Raw genomic sequence first — 21867 nt, forward strand, 5'->3', positions numbered from 1 at the left:
AGTCTTATCCTATCAGCGTGATTCACAGAGACCACAAAGAAGAACAGGTTGCTAACCAGTAACTGATGTTCTTTGAGTGATGGTCATCTGTGCAGGCGCATGACCCGTCCACCTTTCTTGCAGCAGGTGTTTCTTTTTTCTCTCCAGCTATGTTTTTGAGGAGAAGAACTCGGTGGGAAGTGCAGCTCCGCCCTCTCGGAGTATGAGTATTGCCAACAGGTACTCCCAATGAGAGCAGCCAGTGTCAAAGGCTCTCTTTAATCTTAGCTCTAGTAGTTTCTCCAGTTTGAATCTGCATGCTCAATTCCTATCGGCATAACTGCACAATTCAAAAAACACAAGTTACACGTAAGCAACTTGTTCTTTTCTGCAGTTTTTTTTTAAATCATGCACCTAGGTTCAGAGTGAATTGCCTTTGCTTAACCCTAGAGCAACAGCTATCTTCCTGTTGGCTACAGTGCCGTCTACCTCCAGGTAGTCTTCAGGGTTTCACTGGCTCTTACTTTTTATTAATCTTGATTTGTTGTCTGAATGAAGAGAAGAGTACTGAAAGGAGAAAGCGAGTAATTATGAACACTTGGCTCAAAGCTGGGTTTCCTGGCTTGGCTCATTTTACAGATTCTGGCTGTTCTTGAATTGATGCAACTTTAACATCAAATATTTTATATTTCAGTTTTTAAAGAGAATAGACTTTCATCAGTAAATAATTTTAGGTTTTTTTGCTTGCAGCAATTAAAACTGGATTCTTATATATTTGTACATAACTGTTTTGTAGCTCACCCACTGGATAGTTAATGCATTGGATACGACTGCCCAGGACATTTCAAAAGCATTTCAGTGGTGACACAACTTTCCTCATAATCATTATCTTTGTGGCACAGAGTAGTAATACCTCTGAAAGTTTTATCTGTACATTTTCTGTGGTGCTTGTTCTGATTCATTTTTAGTCTGGATATATGCAAACCACCATGAATATTTCATTCAGGAGATTGCAAGGTGAATCAGAAATCAGAAATGTGTAAGCAGTTCTAGTTCACACAAATAACAATCTTTTGACTTTTTTGTCACTGTTGTACAATATCTCATCTGATATTTCAGCAGTTTGATGGGTTTAAGCCTGGGAAACTTCTAAAAACTAGAATGTTAATAGCTTAATGATTCCTTGTTTTCCCACAGACACAGACAGCAATTCTGAAGATTCTGGGAACCAAAATGTGTTGAGATTTGCTGCTTATAGCCCTGGAGATATCAATAAATCACCTGCACATATGTCAGTGAGATCACAAAATGGAACTATCATAGAAGATCCTCTAAGTTCACAGGTTCAACATATTTCCTTTATGCACTGCATGATGCCCAGTGGTACACAGAAACCTGAGACGGCAATTCCATCGCGTATATCTGCTGATGGAAAAACTTTGGGCATGGTTGGTAGTGGTTCTGTTGCCCTTTCCCCAATGAGAGAGCCTGTGAACTCAGCTGTTGGAATGGGCTCAGCTGGTGAATCTGAAAAACACATTGAACTTCTTTCTTCCGCTTTGCCGGCCACCTTCCTTCCATCCACAATCCAGCCTGGTAGCCCTGCTTTGCAACCAGCAATACATAGAATGAAAATCTGTTTGCCGCAGGCCTCATCTGAAGGTTGCACAGTGAGCGGACCGCAGCAGCAAACAGGGAATTTAAGCATTGGATCACCAAGCACTGCCTTCCTCCCAGTCCACAATCCAGGTAATTTTCCAGGATCCACAGTTTCTACTACAGATCTATTGTCAAAGCCTGCATCCCATGTTGTGGGCCTAAATCAAGTGGTGCCTCATGTTGAGGGAAATACTGGAGTGATCCCTCAGCCTTCCAGTCTAAAAGTAGTAGTTCCTGCAGCTGGCCTCTCAACAGGACTTCCACCAGCTCCTTTTACTGTACCGGTGACTCTTCACACTACCAGTGTGTTACCCAATCAGAGTACAACTGTGCTGAACACTGTCGCATTGACGCCACCTCCCTCATCTGGCCTGTGTGTTAGTCAGGTCCAGCCTACCGTTCCTCCTGCAGTACCGACCCACACGCCAGGACCGGCCCCTAGTCCGAGCCCCGCTCTGACACACAGCACCGCGCAGAGTGACAGCACGTCCTATATCAGTGCTGTTGGGAATACTAGTGCTAACGGGACTCTACTACCTCCGCAGCAGCAGCTGGGGTCTGGGCCTTGCGGGTCCTGCGGTCGCAGGTGCAGCTGTGGGACCAGTGGAAATCTTCAAGTTAACAGTTACTTTTATCACAACCCACTTCCCGGACAAGTCTACAGAGCTCCACCTTTCTTTCCTCTGCCGTCACTTTGCAATGGTAGCTACCTCAGCCAAGCACATCAGACTAACGGAACACAAATTCCTTTTTACTTGCCTCGGTCCCCGTATGCAAACGGGATGATGCATGACCCAGTAATGGGGAGCCAAGCCAACTATGGTATGCAGCAGATGGCAGGATATGGGAGGTTCTATCCTGTGTATCCAGCTCCAAATGTAGTTGCCAATGCTAATGGATCAGGGCCCAAGAAGAATGGGAATGTGTCCTGTTATAATTGTGGTGTAAGTGGGCACTATGCACAGGACTGTAAGCAGTCATCCATGGAGGCCGGTCAACAAGGTAATCACAACTCCCAACACAGTTGCTTCTGAGTTCACTTCTCTTATTGGTCCTGCTGACACCCCCCCCCCCGGTCCTGCTGTCCGTGGTTTGTATGGCCTGTGTGATTGGCTGTGATACCCATTTAGTACTTTGTGATAGGCCCAAATAGTGACATCTCCCTAATGGAACAAAGGGAATTTTCATTGACAGCCAGTCAAGCTTGGCTGTAGCCTATCTGAAGGAAAAACAAATCAGAACTAGCTTAGTATACTTCCCTGGCTGTTAGAAGTTGTGCTGCCAAAATGTGGTTCTGTGTTAGAGGCAGAACCCAGAGAAGTCAGAAATAAAACCTCTTGGCTTTTAAAATGATCACTCACACGTGTGTCATATGTTGTGTGCTTGATCAAAGTAAAATGGGCCATTTGTACCTATGCATAACTAGATATTCTGTTGTCTTCCTCCTCTAGCTTGGTAGATAAAAGATATTTGTTACAAAGGACATAGATGTGCATACGTGTGAATAAGCTATTGAAGTTAAGGAGTGCCATCATTTGCAAAATTTAGATGTTTTATAATTGCAAATGTTAAAAATAATATTTTCTTCCCTTTACTTTTTCTGGCATATTTGAGTCTTGTGAAATTTAAGAGAAAAATTCCAGTTTGATAGCCCTGAAATTCTGAAGCTGTTCTTAGTGCTCACAGCTTCAGAATTTCTGCATGTCATCGAAATGGGTGGAAATATTTCAGAATTTCTGTTTGTTTGATGTTCATTGTGGAGAAATGTTTTTACAGTGACTTCCTTTTTATTTACATACCAACTTACAAGTAGGCTATACAAGAAGCCTCCTATGGATAGTAGAATAACATTTTGGGGAGAGTATGTTTGCTTCTTTGTAGCTTTTTATAATTTTATTCTGAGTGTAAGCAGTGACTTAGTAAGTTCTTTTTCCTGTTCTAGGCACTTACAGATTGAGATATGCACCTCCCCCACCCCCTTCTAATGATACGTTGGATTCTGCTGACTGAAACCAAGTAAACATTGCCTACGTACCAAAATGAAGGTTGGGAAATCTGGGGAATTCTTTGGATTTGAGAGATTCCGTGTGTGTTTTTTTTATATTCTGTTGCATTTTCCCCCCATGCTCATGAACTTCTGTTTTAATACGAAAGAAGGAAGCAGTTTTGCTCGTGGTCTGACTTGCATAAAGCTTGTTGCTATTTCAGCCAATCAATCCAATGAGCATTTGAATGAATAGACTTTTGCACTGAAGACATAACACATGCAATGTTTACAGCATTTTTTTAAGTCATTTGACCTCATTTGACATTGCTTGAACAGCCATATGTTTGAAAGGAGAAACTGGGTCATGTGCTCCCTTAAAGTCATATTTCCCTTCCCCTCCTCCTGCTCATGCTGATATGAGTCTTCTCTCCCTCCCTTGGCTGGGTCTGCGTGTCTCCATGGGACTGGATGGGATGTTCAACAGTTTAAATAGATCCTGCCCATAACTCGAGTAACTAAATTCCTCTGTCTGTGAACTGATGGGGGGTTGTTGATTTCTTGTTAAACTGAAAACTCTTCAACAGTGTGTATGCATTATCTGACAAATATATAGCTCTTATGTGCCTAAATGAAAATTCATAGGATGGGGAAAGCTTAAAACAGTGTGAACTTTAAAACTGATTTCTGAAATAGAAATAAGTTGAACGATTTTACTTCTGTTGTAGTTTTGTGTTTATTTTTTTAAGCCTGTTGATTCTAAGTCAAAGTGGGGGGGGGAACCTGATATGAATGCCTTAGCTTGTGTGTCTGCATTTGTGATGAAAGTTGGCAGTAAGTACCTTTGTACTCTAGTTTGTCAGTACAAAAGAAACATGACTTGATTTTAACTTTTCCCCTTTAGGCTGTTGCAGTGTTGTATTTAGAATGTAAAATGGCTTTTCAATCTGGACAGAAACCTGTGTGTATTCTACAGAACCGAGATGGGTATTTCTATACCAGAACCAGTCTACCAAATAGCAATGTCACTTTCTTATGACAACTTACCACTGTGTGACCACAGTATAATGTGAAAGTCTCCAATGAGTGTGAAGACTGATCATGTTCGTGTCATGTTACCAAGTTTAATGCTGCTGTACTTTATTTCTAAAAGCCAATATGTCCTAAATTGCTTCCAGGTAATATTTTTGATTTTTTAAATGCACTGAATTTATCTGGAAGAAGACTTCTGACTGTTGAAATGAACACTGAACTACCACAATTTGTGTACCCATAGGTATTTACATTCCTCACAATTCATAGCAGAAATAGAGATTTTACTTATTTGGGAAAGAATTAGATATAAATGCATCAGAACAAAGTCCATTTTGAGTTCAGTCAACTAACTGCTAAAGGAAAAAAAACTTGAAAACTTGATTTACTACATTTCTTCATAGATAGCATTTATATTTATAGCACCAATATATTTTGAGATTGGGGAGCTAAAGGGGTAGATGAGAGCTTTAATTTAAATAAAATTAGCATAGGAAATTATTTTGGTTAAAATTTTATTTGCGCTGGGTATCTTGGACCATATTAAAATGTAATAACTGCTTCTGAGTTTAGTGAGGCTGTGGAAAGCACCAGTGGACTCGCATTCTGAATTATCTGCCAGTTTATGGGGCTTATTTTATGATTTAAGATACTGTACTGTAAATAGGAGGTACGTTGCCTTCTCTTTATTCGTATGTTTACCATATACTTTGATATTTGAAATGTTATGTACTGGAAAGGTCACTTATATTTCTAGAACAGATTGGATTTTATGCAGCATTTTTCCTTGAATGAACAGCAATAAAAAGAAGGGGGAAAAGCATGCTTGCAGATTCTGTACTTAATTATTCTTGACAGCAAAATTGCCCATTTCCTGGATGAAGGCTGAAAAGTTATCATCAACAACTTGCTCCCAAGATTCTAAACAACATAGCAGCCATTGGTTGGAAATATTCACAAGTGAGTTGGGAAAAGCAAGAATAGTTTCCTAACCAAGCTAATGTCTAGCTCAGGCCAGGCTAGAAAAACCCTAAAAAGTAGCTGATAGTTAAAGCATTACACACGATGTGTAGTAATTGAGCCTCATTACTGGGGTGGGGGGTTGTTCTCACACTGTTTCTGGTTACACAGACAGCTTCCACCCACACTGTCAGTTCAGATGTTCACTTTAATCTGAGACCTGCTCATTGTGACATGCGATTTTTAAAAAAACTGACATACTCAGATCTTTGTTTCTCCCTTAAGGTCCTCTCTTCAGAACAGGAGGTATAGGAGGGATCATATCCACTTGGAGGGTGTCATTTACTTTTCAGGGCTTTTGCTGGAGCACGGGCAGACTGCTTTTCTCTTTGGCAAATCAGAGAAGAGAATGCATGTGAACTGAGGAAAGGGTTAAAAATTAATCTGCAAGAGGAAATGAGAGCAGAGTATAAATGACAGGAGAAATGGAGGAACAGAACCCAAAAAGAAAAGAAAAAAAAAACAATGACGGCAGACATATCTACAAGGAGTTGCAACAAGTGGGAAACTAACCTAGTCTGACACTCTTAACTGTTGTACCACACTGCCTCTCATTGTGGGTGGGATGGAAGTGTTAATGGTTTGGGATCATCAGTATACCTGTAGGTAACATATCAAGTGAGTCTTGGAATGTTAATGGAAGTGAGAAGAGCTTCCATTGAAAGTCACCTGGCCATGATTTTATGTATCCCAATGGTTCAGCACATGGAACAGACAGTGGCCTAGGTAGCAGACATCTGCACGTATGAGCTAAGGCCAAGGCAGTGTGTATGCCTTGAGGTTTAGAGAAAAGCTTTATCAAGTTGGGGTCTAAAATGTAATTTTATTTGGACCCACCTAAGAAGCCATGTAATGAAATTCATCTTGCTGTGAGTGACGCCTCAGTCTCTCCTAATTTGGTGGTGCAAGCTAGGAACAGTGCCTGAAAGTAGTTGGTGTTCCAGTTTGAGCTCGATATGCATGCATGCCCCAAGATGTCCAACATGAGCGGCTGGTGGAGAAAGTTGTGGTGCCTTGTGGAGTGGGACTTGTTCCTGAAGCGGCCGGTGTTTGCCTGCCTGGAGGCGATGGGGTTGCGGTGGACAGAGAAAGAGCCAGGTGAGTCCAACATGAGTCTCCGGTGACTTCTCAGACGCTGAGGCCTATAAATGGCATGGGCTCCCAGCCAACTCTGTGCATATTTTGTGGTATAATGATCATTACTTCTGAGGTCTGCGAAGCTAAAGCCAACCTAATGCCGCTTTTCTTTAGATGTTCAAGCTGTGGCAGCAGAATACAAATACCAGTCACAAGGCCCGCATTTTACAGTTTTACTGACCTGCTGTCTGTCTGAGGTACAACTTAACAGTAGGCAGGGAGCTCCAGTTCTAGGTGGGGGTCTGTATAGGCCACTGAGTAGTAACTGTGGCAGCAGTGAGTAGCCGATTGTGTTCTCAGCCCTATAACAGTATATATTCCATAAATATAAAAAGAGTTGGCTATTTCTTCTGGCTTTTGGAGTGCATAAGTAGTAGGGTTGCTAACCTCCAGATGGGGCCTGGAGATCTCCTAGAATTGCAAGTGTTCTCCAGATGATACATCATTTCCCCTGGAGAAAATGGCTGCATTGGAGGGTGGACCCTATGATATCATTACCCCCTCCCCAAGTGCCCTCCCCAAACCCCACCATCCCCAGGGTCCACCTCCAGAAACGTCTGGAATTTCCCAGCCCAGAGTTGGCAGTGCTTATAAGCAGGTGGAGGTAACAGCTTTGTGATGGGCATTAGATGCCTCCCCTTTACCTTGGGGCCCACAAGACAGGAAAGCAGGAAAGCGAAAAGAAGTCTTTGAGTGTCCCCAGTCACAGCACGGCTGCGAAGAGGGAGCCAGTGGGGAGGCATTATGTCCCCCTCCCCCCAGTGTGTTCCTCTCTGCTGCTCTTCCATCTGGCACCAAGCTTGGGAGTCCTTTAAAATGATGGAGTCAGCCTGGAAGGGACAGTTTAATCCCAAGGGCAGCAATTCAGTCATACTGGTTGGGTGTACTCAAAAGAGGCATGCCACATTAACCATGGGAAAGCATCTTTTTCACCCTAGAAGAACCTATGAACCATCTTTTTCACATTTTTAACTCAGTGTTTTTTGGGGTTCCTAGCTGGTGGTAGCCTTTCCCTCCCTTCTGAATTGTGGAGGCTGGGCCTGGGAATTTAAACCCAGAGCTGGCCCCGATTGCAGGCATGTCCCTTTCCAGGAAAATTACAAACAATTTTAAAACCCTTGTGGGGATAATGGCATCCTTCAGATGCCAATTGTATGTGTGAAATGTCCGTGGCAGTTCAAACAGGGCAGGTTGGGGTATAGTTTGCTGAGCATGTGAGAGTCCCTTGAAAAGAGCAACCAAATGATAGATGTGTGGAGGAGGGGAGTAGGAGCAGCCTTCACCAGTAATGGAGAGGGGAGGCTTTCTCCTATTAACTGGGGGCATGGGGAGATGACTTTAATGGGGTCTGCGGAAAAGGCAATAGGGAAGGAGAGCGAGAAGGAAGTTACAGCAGGATAGGAACCTTGTGTTTGATTTTGTTAAAAATATGTTCTATAAAATATATCGATATTTGATGTTTCTATTTTATTTTGCTTAGAATGCTACACTTTGAAGTCTGGGTCACAGAGTGGCTGTCCCCCCCCCCCAAAAAAAAACTTCTTTATCCGGTTGTTGTTGGTTTGAATGGGATTCAATCCAGCTTTGCTTTTCAACTGGCATAAGCGATGGCGAGCATGAAAATGGACTCTCATACTAGCCATGCAGTTTGCTTCAGTTGGCTTTCCTTCCTTCCCCAACTTTTGCCTTTGGCTTACTTTGAGATCCTGTGTGTTCACATACAACCTAGCTTGTATAAAGCAAACCTGAGAGGTGACAAGGGGAAGATGACTGTAGTAGAGAGAACCCTTTCTTCCGTCACTAAGCGGGAGGGGGCTCCTGAAGTAGGGAGACTCCTGACTCAGTGTTTTGGGGGAGAAAGATTTGTTTCCACAGGAGGTGGGCAAGTCCAAGGAGTGGGAAAGGTGGTGGATAAACCTCCACTCTCTGGTATTCTGTGTGCTAGGGTAAACTGAGTCCACACTGAGTATATAGAATATATGAGTATATTGAACATCTGAGTATTTTACTGAATTACCTGAAGAAACTACTGAGAACTAAGTACTGTGCCTGTAACCATCTAAGCTTTGAACTGCTCGTAACCAACTAAGTTTTGTGCCTCTCTTGAAGAAAAACAATCAGTCTACTTCTCTGTAAATAATAATTTATATTAATTATTATAAAATCAGTTTCAGCCTCTAAGCCTCTCCATTTCACTTGGGGGGAGGAAAGGGAAACTTTCTCCTCACACAAACAAAGGGTGACAAGCGTTGGGGTTAAAGAAATATTAAAAGCCCTTCAAAGTTATTGGTAACAGAAGAAAAAATTGTGAGGGTTCAAAAAGGGAGAAGGACCCTCACAGCATCATTTAACACACACACATTTTAAACTCTGTTTTAATTATGAGTGTTGGGGGTTGATTTTAATGGTTTTAAAATGTGTTTTTATCATGCATGTGTTAAATTGTTAGCTGCCTTGGTGGCCCTTGTGAGGGCAGAAAGGCTAAACATAAATGTTGTCAATAAATAATGCAGCTCTGGAAGAGTTGCATGAGCAAAGAGCCTGCCTGGAGTCCGGGGGGTGGAAGTGCCATCAAATCGCAGCTGACCTAGGGTGACCCCTTATGGGGTTTTTAAGGCAAGAGATGTTCAGAGGGGGTTCGCCTTTGCCTGCCTCTGCATAGCAACCCTGGACTTCACTGGTGATCTCCTGTCCAAGTACTAAGCAGAGCCAACCCTGCTTAGCTTCCGAGATTGGTAAGGACTGGGCTAGCCTGGGCCATTCAAGTCAGAGAGTCAAGATAAAGTTGAATGAATACATGGGAGAGATTGAATATTGACTTTTCTTTTGCATCTGGACTGGTTGACATAGGCAGCTGAAGGAGGTGGTAGATTCCTGAATGGATTATACTACTGGAAGAAGAAGAGCTGGCTTTTATATGCCGACTTTCTCTGCCACATAAGGAAGAATCAAACCGGCTTACAATCACCTTCCCTTCCCCTCCCCACAACAGACACCCTGGAGGGGGTGAGAGAGCTGTGATAAGCCCAAGGTCACCCTGCTGGCTTCATATGGATGAGTGGAGAATCAAACCCGGTTCTCCAGATTAAAGTCCACCACTCCAAACCACCATTGTTAACCACTAGAAAAACAATGGGTTCCCAAAGGCAGGATATAAATGAACAAGAACTTTGGGTTCCCAAAGGCAGGATATAAATGAACTAAATAAACAAATGTTTGTCCTGTGGGAAAACAAATTGAGTTCACAAGATTAGCCTCAGCCGCTTATGTGAAAGAGTGGGTAAATCCAACCCGGTTCTCCAGATGGGATGATGGATGCCAATTTATAATCCCAAAATGCGAAGTAATAGAAGAAATCTAGCAGCACACCAGCCTACTCAGTGAGGTGCTAGTTTTCCACTCGCATGTTCATCTGCGTGGCTTCTCTGCAGTCCCAGGCCAGCCACAAATAAGATTTGTCAGCTTCTAGCAAAAACGAAAGTGAGAGTGCTCCCCCTCCCCTCGGGGCATGCAGCCTTCCCGCCCAACGGTCACATGACCCAGGGGGAGGGCGCACTCTCTCCTCCAGTTCTCTTTCTGGTCATAACATATGGCTCCACTGTCACTGCCATTCACATCGCAGGCACGAGTACATTCTCGTAGACTTTGTACGTTATCACCCTGACGATTGTCACAAACTCACTGTAGACTCACGTTGTCTCCGTTAGCTCTTCCTAATCTGGGGCACCCCGCAAATGTATCTCTTGTGACTCGGCACAATTCAGTGTGTCCTCAATTGTGCTCCAGAACGGGGGACAGCCCAAGCTCCATGAGGGACGCGTTCCAAATGGCTTAGTTGATCCCCCCCCCCTTCCCCTTGCTGGGCAAGGTTCTGGCCAAGATCTGGACGGACAGGACAAGTGGCACCCTGGTGGCACCATCCGGCCCAGGGGATCTCAGTTCACGGTTCTAATGCCCCTGACTCAAGGGAGTACTGTTCCTCCTCAAGATATTTCTCACATTCCTTCCAGAATCAAGCTGTCAGCATGGAGAATTCTATGTAATCTATGGTCAGATAGGGTGGCTCAGGTGCTGCTGCACCCCATTAAGTTGTCCACGAGACGTTTTTCTTGATGCCAAGCGGAAACATTTTTTCCCTGTGGGCTGCTGACAATGGTTTGTATGGAGCTGCCTCTCTCCTGTTATCAATTTTTGACTACCTCGTATGTTTATGATGCTGGACTGTTCAATCCCTCGACTACTGTTCGGCCCTTCACACTGAGTTGGACTCTCTGTGTTTTCTTTTTCACACCCAGACCCACAGAAGTTTTTTTTACAGGGACATATCGACCTCTATCCCCGGGTATCTCCACCTGTTCCTCAGTGGAGTTTTCCCTTCATCTTGTCCCAACTCATGAAACACCGTTTGAGACTTTGGCCACCGGGGGCCTCTCTTTGCTATCCTATGACACTGCCTGCCTGGCCACAATCACCTCGGCCAGTCGTGTCAGAGAATTAGCGGCTCTTGGTCGTTCCTCACCGGTTACTAATTTCTCGATGATTAAGTGGTGTAAAACCCGAGCTTTCTTCTACACAAGGTATCGTTTTACCCGTGTTATGGCCGACCCCTTCTTCCGATGTGGAGAGGGCTCTATTCTTTTAAATGTACGGAGGGCCCTCTCTTCTTATTACAAAGAAACTTGTTTGCAGGGAAGACATTAATATGTTGTTGCTGTAGCGACCACCGTAAAGGTCACCTGGTCTCCCAGCAGACCCTGTCCAGGTGGATTACCTCAGCCATTAGTCTGTCGTAGGAGAGAGCGCACGTGGATTGCCCAGACCTGGTCAAGGCACAACACACAAGAGTTTATGCTGCCTCCGTCGCCTTTTCGTTTAAAATTGACCTCCGAGACATCTGTCAAGCGGCGATGTTGTCGACCCCCTCTACTTTCATGAAGCACTATGCGGTCGACGTGGATTCATCTAGAGAGGTGGCAATGGGACGTGCCGTTTTGCAGTCTTTATTTCGGTGACTGTCCCACACCCGCCGTCCTGGTAAGTGAGCTCGCTACTCTCCCAATGTGGGACTGCATAGAAGCCACACAGATGAAAAACAGAGTTTCACTTACCTGTAACTGTTCATCTGGTGGATCTTCTGTGCAGGCACACATCCCTCCCTCCTTCCCCACTGTGGGACCTCCCCGCTAGACAATTGGTTCTGTGGCGGCAGGTTGGAAAACTGGAGGGAAGAGTGCTCCTTCCCCCTTGGGTCATGTGACCGATGGGCGGGAAGGCAGCATGCCAGAAGGGGAGCACTCTTTTAGATTTTGCTAGAAGCTGACAAATCTTATCTGTGGCTGGCCTGCGCCTGCCCAGTCCCAATGTGTGCCTGCACAGAAGATCCACCAGATGAACAACAGTTACAGGTAAGTGAAGCTCTGTTTTTTTCACATAGGAGAGCATTACATGTGCAAATTCCCCCACTTACAATCGGAAGGGTATTCCTCCCCTCCAGGCTCCTTACCACTTGATTCTGCTGTTATGAATCAGTCAGGTGTGAGCTATGGCTGACTGGGGTTCCTGGACAAATTGCACGCCTCAGAGACCGGGCTAGGAGGCTCCTGGCATGGTGTCAGTGCTGAGAGAGAATCGGTTCGTAAACTGTAAGGATAGGAGACTGCTTGAAAACCATATTTTGAGGTGCTGGAAGTATAATAAAGAAACAGGATCCCGACGTTTATCCATCAGTTACAGTCCCTTTCGGTCAATAATTAAAAATGTGTCATGGGCAGCAGATTTTTTTCAGTTTATTTTTAATACAATAACCACAAGCACTGCCTCTAGAAGAGGCACTCCTGTACTGGGGGAAACAGCTTTATCAAGAGGGCCCTGATCCCTTGACACACACAAGCATCATTCATCAGCAGATTAAAGCAACTGACTGAACTGTCATCATGTCCGCCAAGAGTCACCACAGTCCCCCAAAAGCTTCCCCTGATCTCCCTCACCCCCCCCCAAATGCTACCCAAAACAATTGCATGGCTTTCCCAGCTCCTTGCCACCACGGGTGAATTGGGGGCCCCAATTTTGTCCCTCCAGTGCTCCCCCAGGGCTACCAACTCCAGCTCTGGAAATTCCTGGACATTTGGGGGGCGTATCTGGGGAAGGTGAAGGAGCTCAGCAGGGATGTGATGCCACAGAACTCCACCATCTGAAGCTGCCACTTCCTCCAGGGGGGCTGACCCCTATTGTCTGGAGATCAGTTGTAATTCCAGGAGAACTCCAGGCCTCACCTTACCCTAGGACTCCCCCCACCCCCAACAGCCCCGATCACAATAGGCAAAGATTTCTTTTGTCAGGTAGCATAATAGTGATCCTGGTTTCCCCGTCTCCAAACGGCTTCTGAATTTCTTCTAGTGTAGCCAGAAAAAACACCTATGCCTTTTATGCAGGGATGCATAAAAGGCACTCTCAGCCTAAACTACCTCACAGGGTTGATGTGAGGATAAAATGGAGTATGATGATGCATGCTGCATCGGGTCCTCATTGTAAATGCTGTAAATAAACTAAATGCTGAAATTGAGTCTATACCTATGTAAAGAGAAGGATAGGGTTGCCAGGTCCCTCTTCGCAATTGGCAGGAGGTTTTTGGGGTGGAGCCTGAGGAGGGTGGGGTTTGGGGAGGGACTTAAATGCCGTAGAGTCCAATTGCCAAAGTGGCCATTTACTCCAGGTGAACTGATCTTTATTGGCTGGAGATCACTTTGCTTGTAATAGCAGGAGATCTCCAGCTGGTACCAGGAGGTTGGCAACCCTAGAGGAGGGGGCTATGGCTCAGGGGCAGAGCATCTGCTTTGCATGCCAAAGGGCCTGGCTTCAATCCCGATTCGGGTAGCCACTGATGTGAAAGACCTGAGACCCCGGAGAGCCCTTGCCGGTAACAGGAGGCAAGACTAGCCTTGAATAGACCACTGGTCTGATTCGGTGTTTATCTGTATATTCAAACTAGTGCCTGTCCTTCCATTCTGGTTTTTAAAAACATCTTTAAAAAAATACTTGCCGCAGCAGCTTGTTCAGGGAGTTTTTGCTCAGATTGCCTACCGTTGCCTACCACCACCACCACCACCACCCCACAAGGAAACTCCCTTGTCAGCTGCTGTTGGTTCTCCCTCCAATTGTCCCTCAGAACTCCTAACATGTCCTTATATCAAAGGCACAGTCAGCTATAAAAATAACATTTCAGCAGAGATTAAACAGTTTCTGGAGAATATGCAAACAGCCAAGCAAACAAAACCAGGTTTGTGTGCAGCAGAAGAGGAATTTTTGAATAGAATTAATGTTGCCAGAATCAAAGGGCGACACCCCACCCCCACCCCCTTTGAGAAGCAATCTAGAGTTGCCAACACTGTGTTGGGAAATTCCTGGAGATTTGGAGGTGGAGCCTGAGGGGGGCAGAGTTTGGGAAGGGGAGGGGGACCTCAGTGGGAATGCGAAGCCAGAGAGCCCACCCTCCAGAGCAGCCCTTTTCTCCAAGGGAACTGATCTCTGTAGTCTCGAGATCAGTTGACATTACCAGAGATTTCGAGCCCCCACCTGGAGGTTGGCAACCTTAATAGGACATGATTGATAACTGTAGTTCTCAGAGTCTACACACCACCACACAGTTCAGGAGCTCAGAGCTAAAGGATCAAGAGCTTCCCTCTCCCTCCGAAAAGACTCTTGTCAGCTCTCCAGACTCTGCCCACTGCCTGCTGGCCACTGGCTAACAGAGTTCCTTAGCCTCAGTGCTTACATTTAACCCTGTATCCGTCACAGACGTCAAGTCGCTTCTGACTCACGGCAACCCTATGAATCAATGTCCTCCGAAACATCCTATCATTAACAGCCTTGTTCAGGTCTTAGGACCATAGCTTCCTTTATAGAGTCAATCCATCTCGAGTCTTCCTCTTTTCCTGCTGCCTTCAACTTTTCCTAGCATTATTGTCTTTTCCAGTGACTTGACTCTTCTCATATTGTAATCAAAGTATGATAATCTCAGTTTAGTCATTCTAGCTTCTAAAGACAGTTCAAGCTTGATTTGATCTATAACCCACTGATTTCTCTTTTTTGGGCAGTCCATGTAAAACTCTCTTCCAACACCACATTTCGAAGGAATCTGCTTTCTTCCTGTCAGCTTTCTTCAATGTCCAGCTTTCACACCCATATATAGTAATAGGGACTACTATGGCATGAATTAACTTGATCTTGGTTGCCAGTGACACAAAGACATAAAAACAACAGTTAAAACATTGGTTGTGAAGTAGGGCTCACTGAGGGAATGCCAAACAAAAGAGTCTTTACCTACTGGCGGAAGACGGCAACAAAGGGGACAGGCAGATCTCCCTGGGAGGAGAGTTCCAGAGCTTTGGTGCCATGACCTCTCCCGAGTTGCCCCCAACCTAATCTCAGAAGGCAGGGGCACCCAAAGCAGGGCCTCCCAAAATGACCTGCATGGCCAAGAAGGTTCAGAAGGGAGCAGGCGGTTCTTCAGGCATGTTGGTCCCAAACCATATAGGGCTTTGAAGGCCAGGAACAACACCTTGCATTATGCCCAGAAATACATTGGGAGCCAGTGTAGGTGGGTCAAGACTGGCATTATATGGCCTCTACAACCCCTTCCAGTCAGTATCCTGGATGCAGCATTCTGTACCCACTGAAGTTTCTGAACGCTTCTCGGGGGAAGCCCCACGTAGAGTGCATTGCAGTAATCTAATCTAGGTGTAGCCAGGGCATGCACCACAGTGGCCAGATTTTTTCTGCTCAGGAAAGGCCACAGCTGGCTAACTAGTAGAAGCTGGTGAAAGGCACCCTGGCTACACCTGCTTACCCAGCAGTAGGCCAGGGTCCAAGAGCACCCACAGAGTTCAGACCTGTTCCTTCAAGAGGAGTGTAACCCCATCCAGAACAAGTGACACCTTAAATCCCAGGTCAGACCTCCCACCTACCAGTAGTACTTCCTTCTTTTCAGGATTAAGCTTCAAGCCCACACCCACTCCAAAACAGCCTCCAGGCATTGGTTCAAGGTTTCTACTGTGTGAGATAGACCTGAGGGTCATTCACCTATTGGTGACCATCCACCCCAATTAATTGTGGGATATTCTTGTTTCTGTAGCAGCCCTAATAGCGCAGACTAGCCCGATCTTGTCAGAGATAGGAAGCTAAGTAGGGTCAGCCACGGTCAGTACCTGGGGCTGCCAAGGAAGATGGGGGTTGCCAGGCAATGGCAACCCACCTCTGGTCATTTGCTGCCTTCAAAACCCCATTACTTTGAACTTCATAGGGTTGCTTTGAGCTGGTTATGACTTAAAGGCACCCTTTGCTTTATTGCTGTTACTCAGAAGCAGTCTCAGGTTAGTTGGCTGTGTGGGTACATTTTTATGGCTAGCAATTCTGTCCACGCTGCAGTGGCAATTAAATCTCGGGGCTGGTTTCTCTATTCTCCGGAGAGCAATTAAGAGGAAAGGTCTTGCATATTATCCCTGGAGCACCAGATGCTACATGTATAGGGATCTTGAGCTATTACAGTAGGGTTTTCCCTCCCCTGCACACTTAAACCCTCCTGGGTGTGAAGCAAAGGTTTTCCTTTGCTTACCTGCATCAAGCTCAAGCAATACATCTGTTGTGGAAGGAGACTTCAGTCAGAATGGTTTTCCTGACTGGTGACTCCAGTAACCAGAACATGTCCCAGATCAGTTCCCCTTTCTGATTGTGCCCTTGCTCCAACAAAGAGGTTGAAACTATCCAACATGTTTTCTTCCGGTGCCCCTTCTATCAAACGCTACGTTTTAATTGGTTCTTGTGGGTTATCCGGGCTGTGTAACCGTGGTCTTGGTATTTTCTTTCCTGACGTTTCACCAGCAGCTGTGGCAGGCATCTTCAGAGGAGTAACACTATCTTGACTCAGATTGAGGAATTTCCTAATTAATTTCCTAATACTGTGACCACGGTCACACAGCCCGGATAACCTACAAGAACCAATTTCTTATTTATTTAATGGTTCTCACTCTTCTTAACAATCAGGACCCTAATATTATTGAAACGGTGGCTAACTTTCTTTTTGGTATGATTGCAATCCGTTCTGCATTATAACAGCTTTTCTATGTGTTTTACTGTATTTAGCGAAATGTTTGTCATGCCAATAAAGGTACCTGAACTGAAAAACTGATGTCCCAGATAGGGCTGTCAATTCGGTTCGGTCCGAACTGAAAATCAACCGAATTTCCCCTGATTCGGTGATTTTCTGTTCGGACGGATCCGAACTCAAAACTGGCGGGCAACCGGGGGGGCCGAATTCAGCGAGTTCGGGAGTTCGCGAATAAATCCGGCAAATTCGGCCCCCCTTCAGGGGAGCCCGCTGAAAGGCGCGGGCTGCCCTTTAAACTGATCTGAGCCTCCCAGCTGGGAGGCGCAGGTCAGTTTAAAGGGCAGCCCGCACCTTTCAGCGGGCTCCGCTGGAGAGGCGCAGGCTGCCCTTTAAACTCATCTGCGCCTCTGGGAGGCGCAGATCAGTTTAAAGGACAGCCCGCCCCCCTTCAGCGGGCTCCGCTGGAGAGGCGCAGGCTGCCCTTTAAACTGATCTGGACCTCTGGGAGGCGCAGATCAGTTTAAAGGACAGTCCGCCCCCCTTCAGCGGGCTCCGCTGGAGAGGCGCGGGCTGCCCTTTAAACTGATCTGGACCTCCCGGCCGGGAGGCGCAGATCAGTTTAAAGGGCAGCCCGCGCCTCTCCAGCGGAGCCCGCTGAAGGGGGGCGGGCTGCCCTTTAAACTGATCTGCGCCTTCCAGCTGGGAGGCTCAGATCAGTTTAAAGGGCTCCCGCGCGCCTTCAGGGAATCCCTCTGAAGGCGCGCTGGGGCCGAATTTTCCCCCGAACTCCGGATCCCCCCGAATTACCGGGGATCCGAAGCGGGGGAGTTCGGACTTCGGCACGTACCGAACCCACAAGGGTCAAATTCGGCCGAATCCGAACTGTACCGAAATTTTTTTTTTTTTGACAGCCCTAGTCCCAGATCAAAATCCAGTTCAGGGGAAGACGGGTTATGTTTTTAATCTGACACAAGGATGACAATCTTGTACACACTTAGGAATAAACCCAGTGAACAAAATGACATTAAATTCAGATTTAATGCCTATAGGCAGAACTTGTACGTTTGCTTGGGGGCAAATAAGAGTTCTATGTGCCATTTCACATGAGGAAAAGGTGGGTGGGGGAAGCTGTCTAAGCAAGCACTTTAACCACGTTCCTGATCTGAATAGGAGTCTCAAATGCCAACATTAAAATAAGACGTGGTTGAGAGCTCACTATGCATGGGACTCCGTCCCGCTATCTGCTTAGGGTTGCCAGCTCTGGGTTGGGAAATATCAATGAGGGATAATGCCATAGAGTCCACCTTCCAAAGCGGCCATTTTCTCCAGGTGAACTCTGTCGCCTGGTGATCACTTGTAATCCCAGGAGATCTCCAGCTACCAGCTGCAGGTTGGCAAGTCTAGGCCTGCTTCAGTCCTCAGACTGCCGTCCTCTTCACAATGACCTGACAGTAAATTCCACTGAATAATGTGTGACTTGCTTCTGAGTAAACCCACCTAGGCCATTTATGTGGGGCTGTTTCCTTCACAGTCACCCTGCCGACTGCTCCGGTGCTTCATTTTGATTATGCCTGCCTTTCCCGATGGCCAGAGATCACCTTGTTCTCACACATTTTTGAAAGTTTTGTCTGTGTTTTCCAGATGACGATCGGGAAAGGCAGGCCTAATCAAAATGAAGCACCGGAGCGGTCGGTGGGAGTGACCGTGGGGAAACAGCGCCACATAAATGGCCATAGGCTTTCATTAGAACGTTTTCAGTGGGTGCTGAGAATGAAAGTGGCCGCCTCTAACCCCAGCGCACTGAAACATGAGGAAGGAGGAAATCCCTTCTTTGCGAGGCCTCTCCTTCTATGTCCATTCAGGATCTTGCCCAGTTCCTTGTAGTGGTGGGATATCAGAAGAGGATACTGTGGGGGAGGCCTCCTCATAAGTTGGTACGTCCAGGAGCCCTGACAAAATCTTTCATACATTGTCATATTCTTACAGCTCTTAATTTCAGTGTCTTTAATAAATGTAAAAAGTACCCACATTCGTGTTAATGTTCTTGATGCTTTTGCATTGATGAGCCAGGACATTGGAAACTGGAACAGAGAAGTTCTGACTTCCTGAGTAGAAGGCTGCCCACATTTATTTATGTATTTATTACATTTATTTCCTGTTTTTCTGTAACAGAAAAGATACAGCAGCACAAATGGATGAAAGCAGGCCTTCTGGAAGGAGCCTCCCTGTCTCTTTGTCCCTCCAGGGGGCTTACTCATGTGCAATTCTAAATTAGATTGGCGCCATTCTGAATCTCAGTAGTCAAAAAAGGGAAGAAAAGAAGTAGTGGATACACATTTATTTGTTGAACAAACACGATTCAAAAACACTTTCATTATTCCTTTGAAACCCCTCCACCCCACCCAGTGGCTTGGCCTTCAACTGCCAGATTGATCATAGAATCATAGAGTTGGAAGGGGCCATAAAGGCCATTTAGTCCACCCCCCCTGCTCAGTGCAGGATCAGCCTAGAGCATCCCTGACAAGTGTTTGTCCAGCCTCTGCTTAAAGACTGCCAGAGAGGGGGAGCCCACCACCTACCTGGGCGGCCGATTCCACTGTTGAACAACTCTTACTGTAAAATATTTTTCCCTAATATCCAGCTGGTTCCTCCCCGCCGGCACTTTAAACCCATTATTGCGAGTCCTGTGCTCTTCTGCCAACAGGGACAGCTCCCTGCCCTCCTCTATGTGAGAGCCCTTCAAATACTTAAAGAGAGCAATTATGTCCCCCTTCAACCTCCTCTTCTTCAGACTGAACATTCCCAGGTCCCTCAGCCTTTCCTCGCAGGGCTGGGTCTCCAGGCCCCCAATCATCCTTGTCGCTCTCCTCTGCACCTGCTCCCTTCTGTCCACATCATTATTGAAGTGAGGCCTCCAGAACTGCACACAATACTCCAGGAGCAGCCATGGACCATGGCTCTGTTTTTCCAGTAGAGAAGGAAAATATGTTCTGTATACATTCAGAGCAGGGTTGCCAACCTCCAGGTGGTAGAAAACAGAAGGAACGCAAAGTTGCACCGAGCGATCAAACGCTGCATGTAGGAAAAGCGGGGCTGGACAGAGCCAGCTGGAAGCACCAGGTAGGAAAAGCAGGGCAGAGCTGGCTCTATTCGGAAGGAGTGGACCCAACAAGAACGCCAGGCCTGTCCAATTGCATTTACAACTGATCTCCAGGCGACAGAGATCAGTTCCCCTGGAGAAAATGGCCACTTTGGCAATTGGTCTCTATGGCATTGAAGTCCCTCCCCTCTCCAAACCTCGCCCTCCTCAGGCTCCACCCTCAAAATTTCCAGGTATTTCCCAACTAGGAGCTGGCAACCCTAGTTCAGAGGGACTTTGCTGCCTGAAAAGTCCCAGAAAATATTAGTGCCACTATTTGGGTTGCCAGCTGTCTGGAGGAAAAAATGTCCTGTCCCTTTAATAGAGGCTTAATTTGTGAACAGAGAGCCAGTGTGGTGTGGTGGCTAAGGAGTTGGACTAGGACCTGGGAAACCCCAGTGGAAGTCCCCACTTGCGCCATGGGGGCTTGCTGGGATTACAACTGACCTCCAGGTGACAGAGATCAGTTCCCCTGGAGAAAACGGCTGCTTGGGCCAGTCCCACACTCTCAGCCTCGACCCTGGCAAGTATTTGGATGGGAAACCTCCAAAGAATACCGGGGTCATCACCCGGAGGCAGACAACAGCAAACCACCTCTGAAGATCTCTTGCCTTGAAACCTAGGGGTACCAGGTCCCTCTTTGCAACTGGCAGGAGGTTTTTGGGGTGGAGCCTAAGGAGGGCATGGTTTGGGAAGGGGTGGGACTTTAGTGCCATAGAGTCCAATTGCCAAAGCAGCCATTTTCTCCGGGGGAACTGATCTCTGTCACCTGGAGATCAGTTGTAATAGCATGAGATCTCCAGCTAGTACCTGGAGGTTGGCAACCCTATTGAAACCCCTGGGGAGGGTTTTGCCATAAGTAAGCTGTGACTTGACTGCAAAAAAAAAAAGTGTGAAAATGGGCAGCTGAAGCTTTTTATGGCATATGGAGGTAAATCAAATCACCTGGCAAACAACAGGCTGGTCTTGGCTTCGCAACTTATTCTGTACATAAATATACCAGCAACTGCCATGCTAACTCACTCTTGGGCCTTGCCTCATGCTTCAAAGGGGCTGCTTGCATTTTTATTTTTTAAAATCAGGAAGTGACATTTATAGATTTTAGCTGTCACCTTGTTTTGAATGTTGGCAAACATTTTTAAAATCATTGTAAAACTTGTTGTAAAACTTTCATGTTCTTTTATCCTTGTTAAACGCAGCATACAAACAAGGATAAAAGAACATGAAAAATACTGCAGACTTGGCCAACCTGAGAAATCAGTAGTGGCTGAACATGGACTGACCCAAACAGGACACAGGGTCTTATTCCAGGACACTGAAAGACTGGACAATTCTACCAACTATTTTGTCAGATTACACAGAGAAGCCATTGAAATTCATAAACATCAGCACAACTTTAACAGAAAAGAAGAGAGTTTAAGAATGAATAAGGCTTGGCTTCCTGTCCTGAAAACCTCCAGACTAACAAAGACTACAGTCCACAATAGCCATGCAGATTAGCTTTGGATTTCACACATTAACAGATCACTTCAGGATACAATGGTTCCATATTAACATACCACACCCTCATTAGCACATTATCTCGATACAGGACAATGATTAGCACATTACCTTTGATACTTTTTGCAGGACAATGATTCAGCTCAAACCCACCCCTTTCTGACTATATATTACTCTTCCTACACACTTGACACGGAGAGACACCGTCCTTCAGTGTTACTCCTCTGAAGATGCCTGCCACAGCTGCTGGCGAAATGTCAGGAAAGAAAATACCAAGACCACGGTCACACAGCCCGGATAACCTACAAGAACCAA

General features: G+C 45.9%; 1 protein-coding gene across 1 annotated transcript in view; it reads left to right on the top strand.

Moving 5' to 3' along the window:
- Positions 1 to 3736, top strand: part of ZCCHC2 (zinc finger CCHC-type containing 2) — a 42992-nt gene extending 39256 nt beyond the window's left edge. The window contains exons 13-14 of the mRNA XM_056854990.1: positions 1177 to 2640; positions 3581 to 3736. Of these exons, the coding sequence (XP_056710968.1) occupies positions 1177 to 2640; positions 3581 to 3648 (1532 nt within the window). The 3' untranslated portion in view covers positions 3649 to 3736. The remainder of the gene's footprint in view (positions 1 to 1176; positions 2641 to 3580) is intronic.
- Positions 3737 to 21867: the final 18131 nt, after the last annotated feature.

Source organism: Euleptes europaea, chromosome 8 (genome assembly GCF_029931775.1).
Source record: "Euleptes europaea isolate rEulEur1 chromosome 8, rEulEur1.hap1, whole genome shotgun sequence".
In the NCBI taxonomy this organism is placed as follows: Eukaryota; Metazoa; Chordata; class Lepidosauria; order Squamata; family Sphaerodactylidae; genus Euleptes; species Euleptes europaea.